General features: G+C 41.3%; 1 protein-coding gene across 1 annotated transcript in view; it reads left to right on the top strand.

The window, feature by feature from the left end:
* Rnf175 (ring finger protein 175) overlaps positions 1 to 21,806 on the top strand; it is a 37,773-nt gene that overhangs the window by 8,467 nt on the left and 7,500 nt on the right. The window contains 4 exon segments of the mRNA XM_028789512.1: positions 1,500 to 1,640; positions 2,190 to 2,424; positions 13,440 to 13,630; positions 17,080 to 17,187. Coding sequence (XP_028645345.1) covers positions 1,500 to 1,640; positions 2,190 to 2,424; positions 13,440 to 13,630; positions 17,080 to 17,187 — 675 coding nt within the window.

Below are 21,806 nucleotides of genomic sequence, written 5' to 3'. Positions count from 1 at the left end.
CCTCTCCTCTCTCCCACTTTGTGTCTCTCTGCTTCTCTCTCCCTCCTCTCTCCTTTGGACTAGTGGTTCCCAGTCTTGACCACTCTTGAAATCATGTGAGGATTTTTTAAAAAAGAATAATAACTGATGCTTTAAACATTATACAACCTGCATGTGTATGTAAATATCACACAGCATCCCATTCAAATGAAGTTTTATGTAGTCATTCAAAAGAAACATGATTAAATTTTTAAATTTCTATCCTGGAAATCTTCATTGCTTTACTTGGACTACCATAATAAAAATACCACAGATGGGATGGTTTAAGCACCAAACACTGATTTCCTGGTATCTCTAGAGGATGAAGGGCCATGATCAAAATGTTGGTGAGGCTGACAGAGGAGGTGACAGTGGCTATATCCATGAATTGTGGCAAGCTGAAGAACTAGGGACTGGGCCTTCAGTGTGGGGGTCAGCTCTCAATGCCCCTTGTTTACCATTTAATGGATCTAAGGTACAGCTTGGGCACTGGGACTTTTGAAAGCTCCCTAGTGATCTTTATTTAAGTCAAGGTCAAGAATACTTGCTCTAGATCAGGGGTTCTCAACCTTCCTAATACTGTGACCCTTTAATACAGTTCTTCATGTTTTGGGGACCCCTAACCATAACATTATTTCATTGGTACTTTATAGCCGTAATTTTGCTAGTGTTGTGAATTGTAAAACATCTGATATACATGATACGCGACCCCTGGGCCCACAGGTTGAGACCCACTGCTCTACATTCTTTTCACCTGGTATGCTGTTTTAGCGATGTTATCCATCAAGGTGCAAAGCCAAATGTCCAGCTAAAAATTGAAATCCGTTTACCATCTGAATGTGTGTGCTCTTGTCCAAGAAAACTCTTAGACCTGCTGTTCCCCCTACAGTGGTTGTACTAGTGTGACAGTTTATACAGCCCACTCTAGAGCTGTCAGTTGTCTTTCAGTGAAGATCCCCACCGTTGGTACAGGCACCATCTGTCTACAGGACTGCTTCTTGCTTAAAGATAGCAGAAGTTACTTGAAGTCCATTTACATTTTCTTTTAGAGCCCTATATGTGATGTGAGTAACTAAGGAATTTTTGCAGATAGATGACTCTGCTAAGGTATGAGACAATAAAGTGATTGATCTAGAATCAACTGGAGCCTAAGCCTTTTCAACCTACATGGTCTCTTACATGAGAAGACAAGACTGAGGTCAAAGTCACACACAGCAAAGAGCCAGAGGAACTGACTGTACTGCACCTTCGCCAGTCACAAGGAAAAGGAATCACACACAGCAAAGGGCCAGAGGAACTGACTGTACTGCACCTTCCCCCAATCACAAGGAAAAGGAAGAAGACAAGAAAGACTCTGTGATCAAAGCTTACCCACCAGCAATTTGAAATCTTCATTTCTTTTCTTTGAGACAGGGTAGTGTTCATGTTTTGCCACATACACAATGGCTGGGGCCTTTTTCACACCTGTCTGTCTGTTGCAGCTTGACCCCGGAGAAGATGCTCAAGATGCACCAGGGCCATGAGGCCATCCAAGCACGTGGAGATGATCTTGATCTTCTCTGCTCTGATCGCCATCCAGTTGGTGCTGGTGCAGTGGCGACAGGCACAGCCATTCCTACAACGTGAGTCCTCCAGCACCCGCTAGCCTGTCCCTTCATCTTCCACTATGGATTAGTGCTGCTCTGGCTTAGGTCAGTGCTGCTCAGCCAAGTGCACTTTTGCTCTGTGGCGATCCATGGCTGTATCTGGGAAAGGTTTCTGATTGTCTAGACTTGGCTTTGAGGGACAGTGTGGAGGGAGAAAAATCTCTCCTTGTGTCCAATGAGAAGAACCCAGGGATGCTGGTAAACCTCCACCATGCAGGCCAACTTCTTCAATAATAATGGCCTAGCCTAAATGTCACCAAGGCCAAGGTGAGAGGCCCTGGCCTAACTACAATTTTTCCCTTTGTCCATGGACAACCTCTGCCAAAAACCTAGAAAATAAAATTTAGGATAGCAGAGATCAAAAGTTAAAGCTCTTTCATGTTGCTTCATCAGAGAGAAAAAATACTAACGGATATTGCTGGCAGTCATCTGGCCACGAAAGGATTGTATTTCCATGGAAATGTGCAACCCAGATCAGGATATCCCTTTTCTGCAGAGTAATCCCACTAGAGTGTGTGTCTACAGGACCTTGCCATCCCTGCGGGATGAGAGCATACCCTCACAGTCTTTAGTCAGAATTCCCTGGATGGCTTTGGCCAACCAGATCCAAGGCTCCACTGACAGAATTTCTGATTCAGTTGGAAACAAGTTCACAGTTGTACCTGATGCAGACTTTTCTGAGACTACACTTGGAAAACCTCTGGTTTACAGCAAACATGGCCTAAATGCAGAGGCTGCCACGGAAGCTGGTCTTCTGTGGGTACTCTCTGTAGGAATGAGTGTGTTGCACTGGTTGTTACCAAAGACTTGTCTGTGGAAGATAAAGGATTGTCTTAGACTAGTATTTTATTTTAATTTTTCCATCAGAATGCAAAGACCCCAGCCATCACATATGTGTCAAAACATGACACTACCCTGTCTCAAAGAAAAAAATGAAGATTTCAAATTGCTGGTGGGTAAGCTTTGATCACAGAGTCTTTCTTATTATTTGTTATGTAGCCCAGAGTTTAGAGGAATTTTCAGTAGCGTATACTACTTAAGTTTCAGTGATTTTTAATATTTTAATGAGATAATCTTGTTTTATTTTTTTAAAAAATCCATCAAAATTGTATATCACCAGTATCTTGTCAATAAATAAAATAAAAACTGCACCTCCTTGGCCCATCGTAGGTTACTCACAAAATGGCTTTATACCCTTGAACATATGGGTAGCACTACGAGGACTCAGTGGGGTTTGATGTTGGCCTTTTCTTTTTAATCAAGGATATAATATGGGGATATGGAGGTGACTCAGAGGAAGGAAAGATGGGTTAAGCACCTGGTAAACCTCTATGAACAGCTCAAGAATAAATAACAATATCATAACAAAAATTTTTCAAATGACACAAGCTACTCCTCATATTGTACTTGAATAGATTTTAAACAGATTAAACTAGAATCAAATATCACTAGTTATCCACTGCCCGCCTCACAGAAGAACTCTTAAGTCTCACTCACAACAGCCTCCACTCTGTAAAAGGGAAAAGCCCAAGATGGACCGTCTGAGTTCTCATGTGGAAAGGAGCCTGAAGACCTAAGAAATCGCTCCCTGCTCAGTTCATCCTTCCCCCTTTACTTTTTTAAGACTTATTTATTATACATGTCTGGGTGTTTTCTTACATGTATGTATGCACATCACATGAGTGCAGTACCTGAGAAGCTTAGAAGAGGGCATCATATCCCCTGGAATTGGAGTTATAAGTGGTTGGGAGCTGCCATGTGGGTGCTAGAAACTGAACATGGGTCCTCTGCAAAAGCAGTAAGTGCTCTGAAACACTGGCCATCTCTCCATGTTTTCTCCACACTTGACAATTATCTCTGAATTGGATAATATGGAGGTGGTTTTGTTTCTGTAGTGATGGGATGTGGAATTTGCAGTTAGCTCCCTACCCTTGAAAGGAAACAAAGCCACATGAGCCCTGTCTGTTACCTTGCTTCCTTACTTTATTTGTTGGGTTTTGGGGTGGTAAATGCCAAAGGCTCCATCCTTGTGTTTTAAAAGGCTGCTCCTATCAGCTCTGAGAATGTATGCCCTGCAGCAGTAAGCAGGAGCTCGTGCTGGTGTAGGGACACAGGTCAGCCTGAGCAGCAGCCAGCTTCTCCCTGAGGACCTGTGTCCGATGGAGTTAAGAGCACATTGGGTCCAGGCAGGCTTTGCAAGCCTGACATCTGCTGGCGGCACCAGCTCTAAGCTGTTCTCTGGATCACTTGGCTGACTGGACACTTGAGATGCCTGTGCTTTAGGGTGACCGCAGATTCTCTCAATCACCCCACACTCACTTTCTGATTCCCATCACACAGTTCTCCTATTTTGTGGCAACCCAAAGGGGCTCTGCAGTTCCAACGGTCACCCTGGAGATGACCAGGTGGCTGAGATTGTGGCCTCTCTTGAGACAATCCTGTCTTATACTTCACAACGCTGAGAGACTTGATAAAGAGGTGCTGACAATGACCAAATGCAGAGCCAGGTCTCTTTGTGACCATGTTCTGTTGGATTAGCTTAGTTAAGTAGACCATGAGTCCCTTAATGGCATTGTCCCAAAGGAGCAGGTGAAGTACCATTCCCCTGCATGTCTCCACTGGTGCTGTCTCTTATGGGGGCATTCAGTACCAAGGCCTGCCTTCCCCCCATGTACCCCTGATTGCTCTGTGCTTTGCATCTCTTCTTGAAAATTCATCTCCAGAGCAGGTCATCAGGGCACAGCATGACTCTGGTGACATCTGCCACCACTGGAACTAGAAGTGCTATACAAAGAACCCACAGATTGTTAAGGCTCTGCTTTTTTATTATATGTTAAATGAACTGTATTGGGAAACCCAGGACTGAGTGTACCACTCTAATCAATATCCTGAGGCTATAGTATGATATCCTAATTAGCTATCCAGAAAGAGTCTAGCTTCTGAATAATTTCTATGGATACCCGAGATCACATAGTACCTCCCAGGGCCACCAAGAGCCTTGAACTTATTTATAAGATTTGTGAAGTTTCTAGCTCTTTTCTATAACATAATATGACAGAGGTCCATATCTTCTACAATATAATATAACAGAGGGTCATATCATCTATAATATATCAAAGAGCCATATGATCTACAATACAGGGCCATATCATCTAAAATATAATATAATAAAGGACCATATAATAAAGTTTATTTCCATCATTTGCTGCTGTAACTTCTACCAATATATTAGTGGTTTATCATTATACAGCATATATAACTATAATTGCTATAATAATCACCTTATAATAATTTTATAATTACTGTAATAATACAAACTTCCCCAATTACTATTATAGCCATAATAGGAGCTTTTTGAACATTAATCCTGTTACCTGGAGTGGTACTTAATTTTGAATCCACTTTGTACAATGTAAACACAATGTCCAAAGCTGAATAGTTAATTGGTTGCAGATAGAAGGCTAGAACCCAGCCTCGCTAGTCATTTACTCTCACATCAAGAGAAAAGCTCCTTAAATGTCCCAGAGCCATGACTTTCTTCTCTATACAACAGACACACCTAAGGCTATATCTCACGGAAGTGTGGTCAGAAACATTTCTACAAGGATTTCTAGCATGGATACTGGATGGTTCAGAACCATTAGTTGACTCTGAATGTGCAAAACAGATAGAGCGTGTATATAAGCTTCACATGTGTGTAAATACGTACGGCTGCAGCAGTCTGCTCGTAGAAGAACTCTTTTCTAGATGCTTTGGTAAAGCTAAAGTGACTCACTGGTCATTGGTCTACATTTTACACTAGGGCATGTGGATGAATTTCTTTTTTAACGCAATGCACTTGTGCCCTCCCTTGACACAGCCTCTACTCTGCCCTGTTTGTGTGGAGGACAGTTTGCTGGGCTAATTTTGAAAGATGTGCTCATTGGATGAAGGCAGGATGATGAAGCGAAGGCCATGGGCTTGCTTAGGAGTTGGAGGACTCTAGCCACTCATTTAATCGCAGTAGCCATAAGTTTCCTGATACTTTGGATAATAGAATGTAAGGAAATAGGAAAAACTTCAGTTTCTGCTCCAATAAATAAAAACATTAGAGGTCATCACTCCCATCTTAAAACGGCCTGAGCAAACTGAACATCAGAAACAACTGAGCCTGCCAGAGAATTGAGCACACTGGAATCCACCACCTTAAAATCACAGAGGTAGTTGAATGGGGGTGATCCAGGTCAGGTCTACCATTCACACTCTACATTCATGGAGAAAACCTAGGCCTCAACCTAAGAAAAACATGCAATACCTATACGCAGACAACCAAAAGCCCTAAAATAAATGGAAAGATTGTGTTCAAATTGCATATTGTTAAGATGCTAGTTCATACACACACACACACACACATACACACACACACACACACACACACACACACACACACACACACACACACATATATATATATATATTTTAGAATCAATAAAAATCCAATCCAAATTTGAGCAAGCTGCTCTTTGGATTTTAACAAAACAACTTCACAGTTTATATCAAAAGACCAAGAAACCAGAATAGGAAGTCAACACTGAAAGAGAATGTGATCAAAGGATGGCCACTCTCCAACTTCAACACTTGCTATAAAGCTTTACTTATTGGCAAAAAGAATAAATACACAATTATTACTGGCCAGAATGGACAGTCCCCTAACAGGACTTCACAAACACAGTCAAGTGATCCAAATCAAAGGCAAAGACAATTGAAAAGAGGAAGACTAGACTTTTCAATAAACGGTGAGGGATCAGCTCAACTTTCCATATACAAGAGAATTAATCTAGATACAAAATCTATAATTTCTACAATATTCAAAATATATTAGGCTTAAATATAAAATCCAAGACTTTCGTAAGATAACATAAGAAAATACTTCAGTTCACTTGGATTTGGTGATGAATGAAAATGAAATTTTATTTTATGGAACTTAAAAACTATCCTGTTGGGCTGGAAAGATAGCTCAGGGATTAAGAGCACTGGGCTGCTCTTCCAGACATCCTGAGTTCAATTCCCAGAACCCAAATGGTGGCTCATGACCATTAATAATGAGATCTGGTGGTCTGCAGGCATACACGCAGACAGAACTCTGTACACAAAACAAACAAACAAACAAACAAACACCTGTCAAAGATATTTTAAAAAATGAAAACAAAAAAAAAATCAGACCTCAGACTGAAAGAAAATATTTACAGTAGCACATACTTGGAAATGAACTTGAATCCAAAGTACACTTAATTTTTAACTATAAAAAAGGAATAATTGGGGGCTTAAAAGGAGACTCAGCAGTTAGGAACATTTAATGCTCCTACAGAGGACCTGAGCTTGGTTTCTACCCAAATCAGGTGACTCACAACTGCCTATAATTCTAGTTCTATGGAATCTGATGTTCTCTTCTGGCCTCTGTGGGCTCCTGAATGCATATCACACACACACACACACACACACACACACACACACAATTTTTAAAAATCTACAACAACTAATTTAAAAAGTAATAAGATATCTGGAAGGACACCATATGAGAAGACAGCAAAAGAGCAGATGTGAGGAAGCTCTGCGCTCACATCATCCCATGTCACAGAGTGAAGAAACTTTCTGTTCACATCATCCCATGTCATGGGAGAGTGAATACTGGGCTGATAACAAAATACAAATGTGCTATTTCAAAGTCTGACTTACAAGAAACTGAAAGTGTTAAATGCTGCTGAGAAGGCAGGAGAGGAGCTCTCCTTTCTGAGAGGGCAAAAATTCTGGAGCTATTTGGTAGTTTCCCACAAAGACTGCTTCTGACCTTACCACATGATCAACACTAGGTGATTACTCAATTTTATTTAAAACTAACATTCAATATAAGATCTAGTGCAAAAGTGTGTGTGTGTGTGTGTGTGTGTGTAACAGATAGATGGATAGATGGATGGGCAGATGATAGATAGATACATACATACATACATACATACATACATACATACATACATACATAGAGTGAGAGAATCTTAATCCATAATCATCCCAACAGGAAGTAACCCAGGTACTCTTTAACCTCTGAATAAATGAGCTAACTGATATATCCATACAGTGAAGTACTATTCAACAAAAATAGAAGCTTCCAAATCATGAAAAGATATGAAGGAACCCTGGCGAGGGGCTGTATATTATATGGTTCTAATTATGTGGAATATGCAGAAACATGAACCTATTCAGTAAAACACAGAGTGCTTCATAGGGAAGAGAAGAAATAAACAGATGGAGTGAGGTTTTTTTAAGAGCAGTAAAATTGATCTGTGTTATACTGCATTTATGAATACAAAACACTCATTTGTCAAACCCCAAAGAACTGCGTGGTGCAGAAAGTGGACCTTAAGAGAGAGAAATTTTTAAAGCTCAAATAGAAGACTGGGAATCCAAGGGAGAATGTAGACTATAACAAAAGGGTCTGAGAAAGTCATGGGTGTGGGAAACAACAGTGAAGGAGGTTGGTGGGAAAATGTACTTCCAAGTCATGTTGGCAACTAGTGGGCTCTGAAGACAAAGGCATCCCAGATTCGAGAGAGCCCAGAACACTGTGGATAAGGGAGCTTCCACATGGGTGGTGATTAAGATTTGACCCTGATCTGCAGAAGTGTGCAGTTAGGTAAACAGGGAGCTGGTTTGCTTGCTGTTTGGGCAGGAGTGTACAGACTCTATGCAAGAGAAAGAAGTAAGCAGGAAATGTCTGAGCACAAGCTTTATATACAGAAGACACTGTCATTTATATGTGTTGTTTCTACTCTGATGGCATCATTATTTTCACATTCTTTCAAGCATAACTCACGGCATGTATTTAAGTGGACAGAGAATTCCCAAAGCCAGAACACTTTCTGATCTAGGTATGGAGGCTCATGCCCAGTACTGCCGAACTAGAGGTAGAAGGATGAATTCAAGGCCAGAGTCTGCTACATAGCAAGTTTGAGACTACCCTAAGCTATATGAGACCCTGCCTTACACAACACACACACATACACTTAAAAATTTATCATTTAATTTGTCCAGATTACGCACTGTGGTGCAATCTGCAGAGTCCAGAACAAAGAAAAAGCAAAGAAAACAATCTACTTGTCAAATAGAATGTAGAAATATAATTACTGACCTATGTGATACCAGAAGTGTAGGTATGGAGTGGGGAATTCCCTACTCTGCTTGAGATACTACTAAATATTTAGAAGGTTCTATCCCAAATTTTCAGCATGGTGTGAGCAATCATTTAAAAGTTGGAATTTTTCTCTTTCAGCCAGTATTTTTTTCCCAAGATGATAATCTCAATATAGAGTAGACATTGGCAGAACTTCAAGGTTAAATCATTTCCAAGTGCTTTTAACAGATCTCAGTTACAACGTAAAACCTTTCAATACTGTTATCTCTAACTGTTTTAATGTGAGGCCATTTTTCATATTTTCAGAAAGTAAGGAGAGATATCTCCCCTGAAAAAGAATCCTTCAGTGACCCTATAAATTAATAGGTCCTGAAAAATGTCTATACACAATTCAGAGTTCAGATACACCATTAAGTTACCTCAATACAAAACAAACAATTTATGGCAGATCAAAGCTTTGCTCCACTTAAATCAAAAAGTCCCTTCCTATTAACAGCCATGAGACACTAGAAACTATTATTGTGCCAATAATGCACATGTCTGTTCAAATCTTTTGAAAATGAAGTAAGATACAAACATAGACATAGTTATGTATGCAACATTGCAGGGTCTACACAGACAGTTATGTATGTAACATTGCAGGGTCCTCTTCAAGAGTTAAGTGAAAAAATCAACTATCTGGGTTCATTGAGATAGAAATATGGGTAACCGATATTCTCGGGCCCCATCATACGCCAGGATTCCATGCATTCTTCTCACTCGGGTTCATGTCCACACTTTCTGTAAGTGCCTTTGTACTGACAGCACCAGTGTTTGCTGGAGTCGTGGGTTTCCATAATGTTTCCCTCCCTACATCTGCGTATCCTCCTGCCCCCTATGTGCATACACATACAAATGGTGGTAAATAGCTAAGGACTGCAGGGCAAAGAAATTGAGCACCATACATATTCCTTTCAATAATACTCCTTATGTCTGAATGAAATGAAATATACCTTTGGTTTGACTTGATCTGTTGGTCTTCTGATGTTCGTTTATGCACACGACAAGAAGAAAAGAAGCATGGTACCTTTGGGCAGCATCTGATTTGTCAGGAAATTCCTCTTGCTATGATATGTGGGTGGAGAGAAGATGCAATCCAGATGCTCAGGCTGCCGTAGCCAGTCATGCAGATGTGCATTCTCCTCACGTGTCCAGATGGCGACCCCTCTGGCATTGTTAATGTGTCCCGAGTGCCAGGCTTCCTTCTTTGCTTGTGCATGCCTTCGTCTCACTTGGTGCATGTGTGCATTTATGAGACTCGGCATTCCTACATTTCTTATGTGGCAGTAACTATTAAAAATAAGGAGTTCTAGTGTGTTGGAAATATGAAATGTGATCCTTACTTTTAAAACACTTCCTCATACAATTATTCAATTCATGATGCAAGCTTTTAACTTTTCTCTTGAGAAAATATGGCACTGGATAATAAATGATTTAAAGATAGTTTAAGAAACAATTTTTTCTTTCTTTTTCTTTTTTTCTTTCTTTTTTTTTTTTTTTTTTTGGTTTTTCAAGACAAGGTTTCTCTGTATAGCCCTGGCTGGCCTCGAACTCAGAAATCCGTCTGCCTCTGCAAGTGCTGGGATTAAAGGCATGAGCCACCACTGCCCAGCATGATTTTTTTCATATGTGCATTTTATGATGATGTCAGTGCCCTTTTTTTATTTCTGACCTCTATATCCTCTTTTTAAGAATTATACCTGTACACTGAACATTGCTATTTGTTGCTGATTAAATCCAGGCATTACAGACACAGATAGTTGAGGTCTTCTAGAATTGGTGCCTTATTTTTTAAAGATTCATGTTTACTATTTTCAAGTGTGTGTAGGTATGGGGAAGAGGTAGGTATATGCGCATGCTGGTGCCCACAGGACCCACTGTTGACCTTTCTGAGGTCCCAGATCAGGTTCCCAGCACTCATGTGGTGGCACAAAACCACCTGTAAATCCAGTCCCAGGAAACTGAATGCCTACTTCTGACCTCCAAGCACTAGGCATGCATGTACATGGTGTACACACATATATACAAGCAAAATACTCATACATGTAAAATAATAAAACAAATCTTTAAATGTTTTTTTAATGAAAAGACTCAGGCTTTTCTTTTTTATAAATTTCATTTTTATAGGGGAAATGTAAAAGATGAATATATTCTTAGAAATATGAAGACTATAACAAACAATAAATACAAACAGATGATAGGACTTTTAAAAACACCCATCTCCTTTAATATCAGAAGTAATGAACCTTACAAACCAGAAAATAGGGGCCTGGAAAGATGGCTCGATAGTTAAGAATACTGACTGCTCTTCCAGAAGTCCTGAGTTCAAATCCCAGCAACCACCTGGTGGCTCACAACCATCTGCAATGGGATCAGTTGCCCTCCTCTGATATGTCTACTGAAGAGAGCAACATTGTACTCACATACATTAAATAAGTAAATAAATAAATAAATCTTTAAAGCAAAACAGACAATGTGTGCTATATGATGCATAACAAATGACCAAAAATATAGGTGATTTGTTTTAGGAGTTGACAATTTTTACTGTTAATATCAGAATTCTACAGTCACCATGATGAGTAATCTACCGTCTGTGTATCTTGAGTCTTGGTTATCTTGCAAGTGATCTCAGGCCCTTATGAAAACTGTACTGTTTCCTAAAGTAAGTCTCATTTCCTCCTCCAATTCCTTTTTGAAAAGAGTCACAGACATTTTGCCCTAAGCTCCTCTTTCATGCTTGGGATAATAAATCTGTGATATATTCCACCAGATCTGCCCACCTTGCTGGAAATATAATGAACAGGCAGGGGGTTCTTCACTGCTAAACCAGGATCCAGGACCAGAATCATCAGATAACCCTAAAATGTGGTTGTTCCCACTTGGAGATGACGCCTCACTGGCTGTCCTTTGTAATCATTCTGAGTAGATAAGAGGTTGATGCTGTAAAATGTAAAAGACCAAAGGTCTTATGTTTCCAAGTCTGCCTTCTACAACCAACCCAATTGAGACCCATCCCATGGGAGACTATTAAATGATAGTCTGTTATGCTCGTAGATAGGCGTCTAACATGGCTGTCCCCTGAGAGACTCCACCCATCAGCTGACTCAGACACATGCAGACACCCACAGCCACACAGTGGATGGAGCTTGGGGACTCTTATGAAAGAGTTGGGGGAAAGAATTTTGGGCCCTGAAGGTGATAAGAACTCCAGGAAGACCAGCAGAGTCAACTAACTTGGACCTTTGAGGCTCTCAGAGACTGAACCACCAACCAAGCAGCATACACAGGCTGGGCCTAGGCCTCCCCAACACATATGTAGCAGATATGCAGCTTGGTCTTCGTGTGGGTCCCAAACAACTAGAGTGTGGGCTATCCCTAAAGTTGTTGCCTATCCATGGGATATGATCATCTTGCTGGGCTGCCTTGTCTGGCCTCAGCTGGGAGATGATGCACCTAGCCCTGCTGAGACTTGATGTGCCAGGGTTGCGGGATTCCCTGGGGAGGTGGGGATCGAGGAAAGGATTGTGGGAGGGGGGACTGGGAGGGGGCAGTAAGCAGGATGTAAAGTGAATAAATAAAAATATGAAAATTAATTCATCTTTGAAAAGAAAGACAGAAAGAGGGGGAGGAAAGGAGAGAGAGAGTGAGGAAAGGAGGGAAGGGAGGAAGGAAGGAGGGAGGGAGGGAGGGAGGGAGAAAGAAAGAAAGAAAGAAAGAAAGAAAGAAAGAAAGAAAGAAAGAAAAGTGGCTATCTGATAGGCCTTCTTTTAAAGTAAAACTGTTGCAAAAATAACCCTAGCAGCCAGTGATGTACAACCCATCAGCTCAGTCTACCTTGTCCCTGGTAGTGGGGTTGGGCCCAGCCAGATTAAATGTACCTTCTGGAGGCCACTTGGACTCTGGTCAGTGAGTGAGGTCCATACATCATGATTTCTGGAAAGGGCGTGAGTAGCTGAAGAGGAGAAAGAGGAAGGGAAATGGGAAATGGGAGAGGACATAATTGAGGCAAGAGAGTTGAGCTGTAGAACTCACTGTAACCCAGGTAGACATCCCAGAAGCTGCTGATTCATTGATCCACTTCCTCTAAGGCCTTTCACATGGGCATGTGTTAGCAACAGCAGCCCCTGGGCTCCATGTAACACAGTGTGATTTTCAGAGTGCTTTCTCTCTAGGTTGTATTTGAACTCTGTGTCACCCTGCAGGTAGAGAGGCAGCACAGACATCGGACCTCCCAGTTTCACAATTATCATAATACTTGCCTGTCCAAAAGCCCTTGTTGTTGAGGCCCTACGCAGTTTCATCTGACACAGTCAGGTGAAAGGAACAGACAAGGGCATGCTGGAGCATTCCCATGTGATCTCTCGGGTGACTGTACCAATTCTCTTATCTGTAGAATTAACTCACAGTTAGTAGGTGAGCCATTGTTAAGGAATGGGCATGATGGTGAGGTTGCTTTCCACCAGAAAGGGTGTATGTGAGTCCTTTAGTGAGTGATGGAGGTCCCAGGGATGAGGTCTAGTTCAGCATCATATGGCAAACCGGGATACCATTTGAAATCCTTGTCACTGAAGGAGACTCTCTTTATTTCTCTGATAGCTGGTGACCTTGCTGCAAAGTGGGTGGTCCCTTTGTACTTCACAATAAAACTCTTCTGGTGACAGTTTCTATCTAAGTGGGGAATGTTCTCTGTTGTTACGAGTTACATCCTCTTCAGAGCCACCCGGAAACCACTTTCAGGGCGAACATCAAGATATATATTCCAGTCATTCCTTCCTCGTGGTGACTGTTAGTTCATTTTTAATTTAGGCTGAAGTTTTTTTGGGTTAATCTTGGGTTTTGTTCATTTGTTATTGTTCTTGTTTTCCTATAGAACAAGAATTCACAATATATGCCCCAAATTCACAGCCCTCCTGATTCAGCATTTCCAAAAGCTGGAATTAATATTTATATCTTTCTTAGTATTTTAAATGATAGAACCAAATACCTACATAGGTAAGGGATCCTGAAAATATTTTTATAGGCATGCACTAGCATGCCTGGCTTTGTCTCTTTCTTATAAACAGCAAGGAGTATATTGAATTTCCCTCCTTTGTGGAGTGTCTACAGGTTTCCAGTCATTCCCTAATACCTTTTTTACCTTTGCAGTAAAAGCGTCTAGACCCTGGTTATCACAGCGTTGATTCACATACCCTGTGCAATGAGGACTCAGACATGTCTCCTGTAGAGTTCATAGCTGAAGACTTCAGTTGGCAGAGGCAGGGAAAAAGGAAGTGAAACAACTTTTTTAAATCTCTAGAGCACTGCTTGCATGATTATTTTTAGCTCAGCATTTTGTTTTATTCTCCTGCAAGTTGTGTTGCAAGCACTTTAAAACCAGCAAGGACTGAAGGTTTAAGATCTGACCTGACCACAGCTAACACATCAGAAATATACAGAAGCGGGTCTAACAAGTGGGGTTTTAGCCTCTCGGGGCGGCCATTATCCTCTTGGGGTTTACACAATTCCCTGGGATCCCACAGACTTTCTCTTTCTCCCTTGATCTGTGAGTGGGTGCAAGTCCTCACTGAGGAGCCACTGCAGTAAGGAGAGGAGAGAGTGGGAAGTGTGCACTGGTTGTTAGACAGTGGCAAAAATTCACCCTGTTGGAGAAAACAAAATCACAGGCTTCAGGAAATACTTTCATGGTATTTCTCTCTGTGTGGACTTGTTTTCCCGTCTTAAATACCAAGAAAGAGAAAACAGTAAGTTTTCCTTTTAAGCTTGGAAAAGGGGAAGTATACAGTGAGAGAGGTTTAAATAAACATGATGGTAACTTTGACATTTTCTCTTGAGGAAGAGCATGAGTTTTAGGCCAGCCTGGGCTACATAGTGAGTTTTAGATAAGCCTGTCTCAAAAAAAAAAATCAGTTATGTGAATGCAGGTTTGCAGATAATTAACTTAATTCCCCATTTGGAAGCCCTTGGGTGTAATGTCAGGAGACTAGACTAGACAGAGGTCTTAGAAAGCCTTTTAAAGTCTGTAAAAAGTGAAAACATGGCCACCTCTCTCCTGACTACCAAATTCTATAAGCTATTTAAGATTTGTCAAAGGGCTTTGAGTTTCAGAACCCAAATGTACTTGGGTTCATGCCCCAAATACAATCAGCACAAGTAGTCCCCTTGCAATGAGAGCATTTTACTTTCCCACTGCATAATTAATTCCCCTAGCTCAGTGCAGGATTCTAAGCAAATCAGCTCATCCAGTGCAGAGACACTTCACTACACAAATTACTCAAATTTGCTTTGCTAGTCTGTGTGGCCCACATAGCCCAGGTGTCCAGGACACCAGGCCGCCCATGTCTCATGCCCAAGGCAATCCCTTTCCACTTCTGCCTGCACTAGACTCGATATCCTCAGTGCTGCCCCAAAGCCAACGTATCCACTGTGTTCTGAAGCAGAGTTTCTTAAATATTTTCACCCCCAAATTTTTTACATGCCCTCTAGAAATACGAGTATATATATAATACATGTGTGGATCAAATATTTACAAATGATAGATCACAAAGTTTATCTTAAAGCAATACTTGGTGTGCCTTCACTTCTACTCTTTATTAATGATAAAAACAGATGTGCATGCTGAAATGGATTTGTTTTTTAACACAGCACAATTCAAAATTGTGTTAATTGGACATTTAGATGCTGAGGGATGATGGTAGGGTAATATTTTCATTTGGAGGCCGTTCTGAGGCAGGAACACATCTCTTACCTGGAGTAAATTCAAGCAGCCTGGAAGCTCTGGGTTCTACTGTTCCTGGAAGTATATGTAGCCCAATAAGCAGAGAGATGAACGTAGGTGTATTTGTGACACTAATGCAGCATATTGGGGACTTAATATGCCCAGCCTTTTAAACACAAATGTATTATATAAATAATATATATTATACATAAGTACACACATATACATATATAATATGTATATGTTTATACACACACACACACATATATATATATACACACACATACACACATACACATATCTTATATCTTCCAGGTCAGTGTTAGGAACCAGCCCCATCATCATCACTTTACAAACGAGGCAATCATGGAAAGAACTGCCAAGAAAGTTGAGCAAGGCCCATGGTGCCAAGCCAGGATCAATCCAAAGATGACAGACCGCTAAGTTCTGCCTCCAATGGCGTGCCACTTGGCACAGAGTGGCCTTGCAGTTCAAGATACTGTTATCCAGGAACATCTCATATGTAGGCCTGAGCCTAAGAGAAATCCTGATTACGTGTGGAGTCCAAAGAACCTACTGTCTGATGCTATCTGGGGCTGGGGCTGAGGCTGGGCCGGGAAGGCCTCTCAGTCCTTATTCACATTCCTAACAGCATTAGTTTTGCAACGTAAATCTCCACTTTGAATTAGTTGCTTTTGCAACAATATGAACTGTTCAGCACAGGTAGATCAGCATAACTGACTACTCAAGTATCTCTCAGCAGAACGACCCTACCACTATCTTTGGCCTTCTTTAGAGATACTGTAGTCTCTAAAGCCAATGCAATGCAAGCCAATAAGTGCAGCAGTACAAGTGTTTGCTCCCAGACTCTACCATTGCCTGCCCCTCCATGTGCGTAAGGGTACCTGGGTAGGAGGTACCAGGACATGTGGCTCTTGTGTGTCTGTTTCCTGCATGTGGAAAGGCATTCATTATTTAAAAAAACAAAAAAACAAAAAACCTGTAAACAACTCAGTTCTCAGGCTAGCCCACAAGCCATATTCAAACCATATGGATTCAAATAGTCCTTTCTAACCATCATGAATTGACATGTCCAACACTTTCCTTCTAAATGATAAAGAAAGAATGCATCTTTTTAAATTGTAAGGAAAGCTTGATTTAATAATATCAGGAAATTTAATTAAGCATGTGATAATCACCTCCAACAGGAAGCAAGCTGGGGGAGGTGGTAGGGTTACAACAAGAAGAAAATTCAAAATCACAAAGGGAAACTGAGGAATGCGGTGTAATTCCCACACTTTAGAAGCTAAGGCAGGAGGATGTTGTGCTTGTGACTAGCCTGGTCGTATACTGAGACTCTGCCTTAAAAAGAACAAAGACAGTTTAAGCTCCTCAACCCCAAAAGTCAACATAGAACGGTTTTATTTAAACAGTGTTTGGAAAGACAAAGTGCTTTACTTCATCCTCTGTGCTGCCTCTGATTTCTGTTCCCACAGATTGGTCTACAAATCTTTTCTTCCAATCGACAAGATCAGTTACACATTTGGTGTAGTGGGTTATTTTGTCATCATGTTCACAATGTGTGGACTCAATCTAATATTCAAGTAAGTGTCTTCACTCAAGAGACTAATATCTAATATCTCTGAGCACCTGCTTTGGCCGTTCACCTGGTCACGTTCTTCTCTCACCTGGAAGCATTTGGCTCTGCCATGGTCCGTGTACACATTCTCCATAGCAGATACCTACTTGTAGCTTTATCTTATGGAGGACCCAAGGGAAAAGCCAGAAAGGAGCAGCCTACACAATAAAACTTTTTAAAGACAAAGAGCTTTAAAGAGAATCTATAGCTCACCTGCAGACTAAGAAGGTCACCGTTGAAAGCGGGACTTCCGTGGTATAGAATAACTGATTAAAGTGCTTTCCATGAGATGTTGGTGTCCAGAGCATCTTTGAGTATCTAGTTTCTTAAAATCCTTAGGACTGAGCTGGCCTATGACAAATTCCCTAGCTTATGTGACAACTGAGCACTTCAAATGTGAAATAAGATGGCCATCAAGTGTAAAAGGCACAATGGATTTCAAAGACGGCATGAGGAGAATAAGGCTCTGCATTGATTACATGTTAAAAGGGACGTGTTTTAAACACATTGATGGAATGACATCACCCGCCCCTGTTTACTTTTGAATGTGGCTCGAGTCCCTTAATGAGGCCGATGGACTCTGAGAATTGTGTTAGGCAGCTTCATCAATGTGTAACCCTCACAAGTATTTTTACACAAACTATGATAAAACGTTATGGGAGCATCATTACCTATAAGTAAGGCCCAACGCTATAGAAATGTCAATATGCAGATCCCAACTGTGTGTTTGTGGCTGTATTCCCACTTAACATCACTGATCTCCAGCGGAGGGGAATGGGTGCTTAGAAACCGAAACAGAAATTAAAAGGATACCAGAAGAGTAGGCTTGTGAGAAAATAAACTGGGTAGGTAATCAATGTTCTGTGTTCAGAACTGCTTCTCCGTTGAGAAGCTGGCTCGGGAATTAATCAGTCCACGGACCAGGCCTGTGCTGTGGAATGGGGATTCAGGAAAAATCACATAGCTATGGAAAGCAGCTCAAATAAAAATTCCCCAGAATATCCCTCATCCTGAAGTCACTCCAAGTCTCTGGGTCTGTAACAGAAATTAAAAAACAGAGACTGGCAACCCTTGAGCCATAAAATAGAGAATGTAAGTGGCTGAGCAGTCAGCCCCGGGGTTGCCATGGGCACTTCCTTTGGCAGTGCAATGGTCCAGTTTTATTAGCGTTTCATGGGACTTCCAGAGCAAGCTGCTAACGCTGCATCCGTAGCAGAATGGAGGTGCCTGTGCCAACCGAGTGCTCCTGGTTTAAAATGTAGAAATGTGAGGACTGCTTTTCTTTCACTGTAGAAACATTTAAAAGAATTTTCATGAAACACTTGGGACTATAGTTATTCCAAGATTATTACTGCTTAGGATTTTCAGACCTTTATCGATGAACTCTCCTACAAGAAGGCATGCCAAGGACTTATCCCTTCAGATTTGGAAGGGACTAGGTTTTTCTTCAGATTTGGAAGGGACTAGGTTTTTTCACTCCTCCTGGTGGTGAATACACTGCTAAGATTTTTCTGTATGAAGCTGGAGGTTTGTTACTTTTAATCAATAAGATGATTCATATTCACTGCTGTGCATGTGAAGGGAAGATAGAGTTTATCCCCCATTGCCTTAATCCTTATAAATACAGGCTGAATCCTGTATTTACACATGGAGACACACACACGGAGACACACACACCTACCCATTTTTTCTAAATATAAAAAGTCTTTACTATGTCCTCCTAAAATAAATAAGCATAAACCTTGTCAGACAAGCTGGGCATGGGAATGAACACCTGTAATTCCCACACTTGGGATCCAGAGCCAGAAGGATTGAGAGTTCTAGGCCAGGCCTGGCTCTGGTCTCACAGAGCTCATGCTTTAGTCTTGCCTGATAAGTATAGCTCTCACTCATCAGAGAAGACCTTTGCAGCCGATGGAGACTTACAGAAATCTAGTTGGCCAAACTGCAGAACAGACACGACTGGAGGTTACACAATTCAATTCATGCATCTCCAATGCAACACTACACCTAAGCACAGGAACATCTTAGAAGAGGGCACAGAAAGACTGCAAGAAACACAGGTCTGCTGTAGGATTATGTCTGTGTGTACGTGTATGCATGCGTGCATGCGCGCGTGTGTGTGTGTGTGTGTGTGTGTGTGTTTGTGTGTGTGTGATATACATGAGTGAGACATATATATATATATATGAAGTCTTGACAATATTGTCCCCTAAACATGACTTACATGAAGACACCAGTTGACATGCTAATGTAGGCTGGGGAAGTGCCTCAAAGTTCCACTCCTAGATGAAGAATTACAGGCAATCAGTGGCCACTGAGAGAGAGAATCAGTCATCTCCAGCCATGAGTCCCTGATAGTCCAGTTCCACTACTGGTCAACCACAAATACATATGAGTGACACCAAGTGGACTTGGGTGTGTGTGTGTGTGTGTGTGTGTGTGTGTGTGTGTGTGTATGAAACAATAATAGTTAAAGAAGAAGAGATCATGAATCTGAAAGGGGGTTGAGAGGAATTAGCATAGGGAAAGAGGGTGGGGTGGAAATGATATATTACAGTGCTCATATATGAAAGTCTCAAAAAAAATATTAAGCCAGAAAAGGGGAAAAAATAGGTTCTAGGTCAGCTGGGGCAGCTTGATGAGCCACTAATTAATTTATTAATTAACTTTAAAAGCCTCAGATGATGGTTCCTGCAGTAGCCCACACAGCTCTTCCCTATACCTCAGTGAAGCCTGCCAGGCCTCTGCTGGTGTGGGAGACTATTTATAGATAAAACACACCAAATATTCGAAGGTTACAATTCATGAGTCAAGATTAGGGCTAATTGTATGGGTTGGTTGGTTGGTTTGGTTTTTACTTAAGATCTTTCCTTTAGAATACGGGAGGAAACTGTCCCAGGGACTCCTAGTGCCTTTGAAAGATAACTTGTAGAATCACGGTTTGTTGCTGTGCGGCAGCTACAGCATAGAAAGGGCCCACGGCCCAGAGCTTCGTTCCTGCCTACTAGGTGCTGCCTGTCTAGTCTTCATGCTTTCTTGTGAGAAGGGATGATATTTATGACAGACACTTTTTTCAGGTAAGTCAGAATATCTGCAAACATTCCACAGAGCCCAGAGTCTATGGCTGAGGTCCTCAGCCTTTGATGGACCTGACAGCTGCCCCAGCAAGGTTTCTTTCACAGCTCCAGTACGCATGAACCCAGAAACATTCAAGGGAGCCCCATGCATCAGTACATCAGAAATCCCCCCCCCCCCAGATGATTCTAAACTGTGTTTATGTCTAGGAACTATCTCTCTAATGGCTAATGATCTTAGTTGCCCTTAGAATCTCTTGGGGTCAAGGGACCATCAAAAATTATCGCTCTGTAGCTGTCATCCTGAGACCTATGATTCCATTCCAAGATTATGATGTAACTTGGATAAGCTGCCATCTGCAGACAGTTGTATTTATTATTATTATTATTATTATTATTATTATTATTTCACATTCCATCCCTATCATTGCCCCCATCACAATCCCTTCCCTCATACCCCTTCTCTTCCCCTCTGAGAGACTAGACCACCCCCACTCTGTGTATCCCTCCACCCTGGCACATCAAGTCTCTGCAGGGCTAGCCTCATCCTCACCCACGAGGCCAGACAAGCCAGCTCAGCTAGAAGAACGGATTCCACAGACAGACAACAGCTTTAGGGATAGCCCCCGCTCCAGTTGTTTCAGACCCACATGAAGACGGAATCTGCAGACAGTTTTTATAAGTTGCCCAGGCCTTTCTATGTCTAGCTAAAATTGAAACTGGTTAGAACAGGTTGTCTAAGCACTGCATTACAAAGAAGCATTTCATGACTGTAGCAGTCTTTCTTTATCTGTGATTTCACTTTCTGCAGTTTCAGCTACTCATGAGCTACAAAGATGTAATACATTAAGTGGGAAATTCTGTAAATAAATAGAAACGTTGACTTTCCTGACTTTCTCAGCTCAGCAGCCTGTGAAATCCTTCACCCCTCTGCTCTATCTCACTGAACCATGAATCACCCTTTGTCCAGTGCCTATGTGTGTGCTCCCCACCTGTCAGTCACTGAGCAGCTAGCTCAGTTATTAGATCAGTAGTCACTGAATTATGATACCTGTGTCCAAGTAACCCCTATTTTCATAGTTTATACTCAAAGCACAGACGTTTACTACACTGTGTTCATTATTTCATTGTTCATTTTTTAACTTCTTACTGTGTTTAATTGGTAAATTAAACTGTATAACAGATACATGTGTGTTCATGCATAGGAAAAACACATCACATATAAGGCTCACTACTATCCAAGAGTTCATTCATTGGTGGTGGGTTTGGGGCATATCACCCAAAGGAATTCCTTTGTACTCTGTCCACAGGAGCTGGATGATATAATTTGAGAATGAGAACTTTATAGTCTCTAGTTTTAAAAAGGAAAAAATAACAACAACAACAACAACAACAACCAAGTTATTGAACAAATGCATAACTACTCTGTTAAATATTATGGCAATAGTATTTCCCAAGTACCAACCCTCCCCTACCCAAACCAAATACCACCTTCTTACTTTCTTCT

This window comes from Grammomys surdaster, unplaced genomic scaffold (assembly GCF_004785775.1).
Source record: "Grammomys surdaster isolate TR1022 unplaced genomic scaffold, NIH_TR_1.0 125834, whole genome shotgun sequence".
Classification (NCBI taxonomy): Eukaryota; Metazoa; Chordata; class Mammalia; order Rodentia; family Muridae; genus Grammomys; species Grammomys surdaster.
This window is presented reverse-complemented; position numbering and strand designations above follow the sequence as displayed.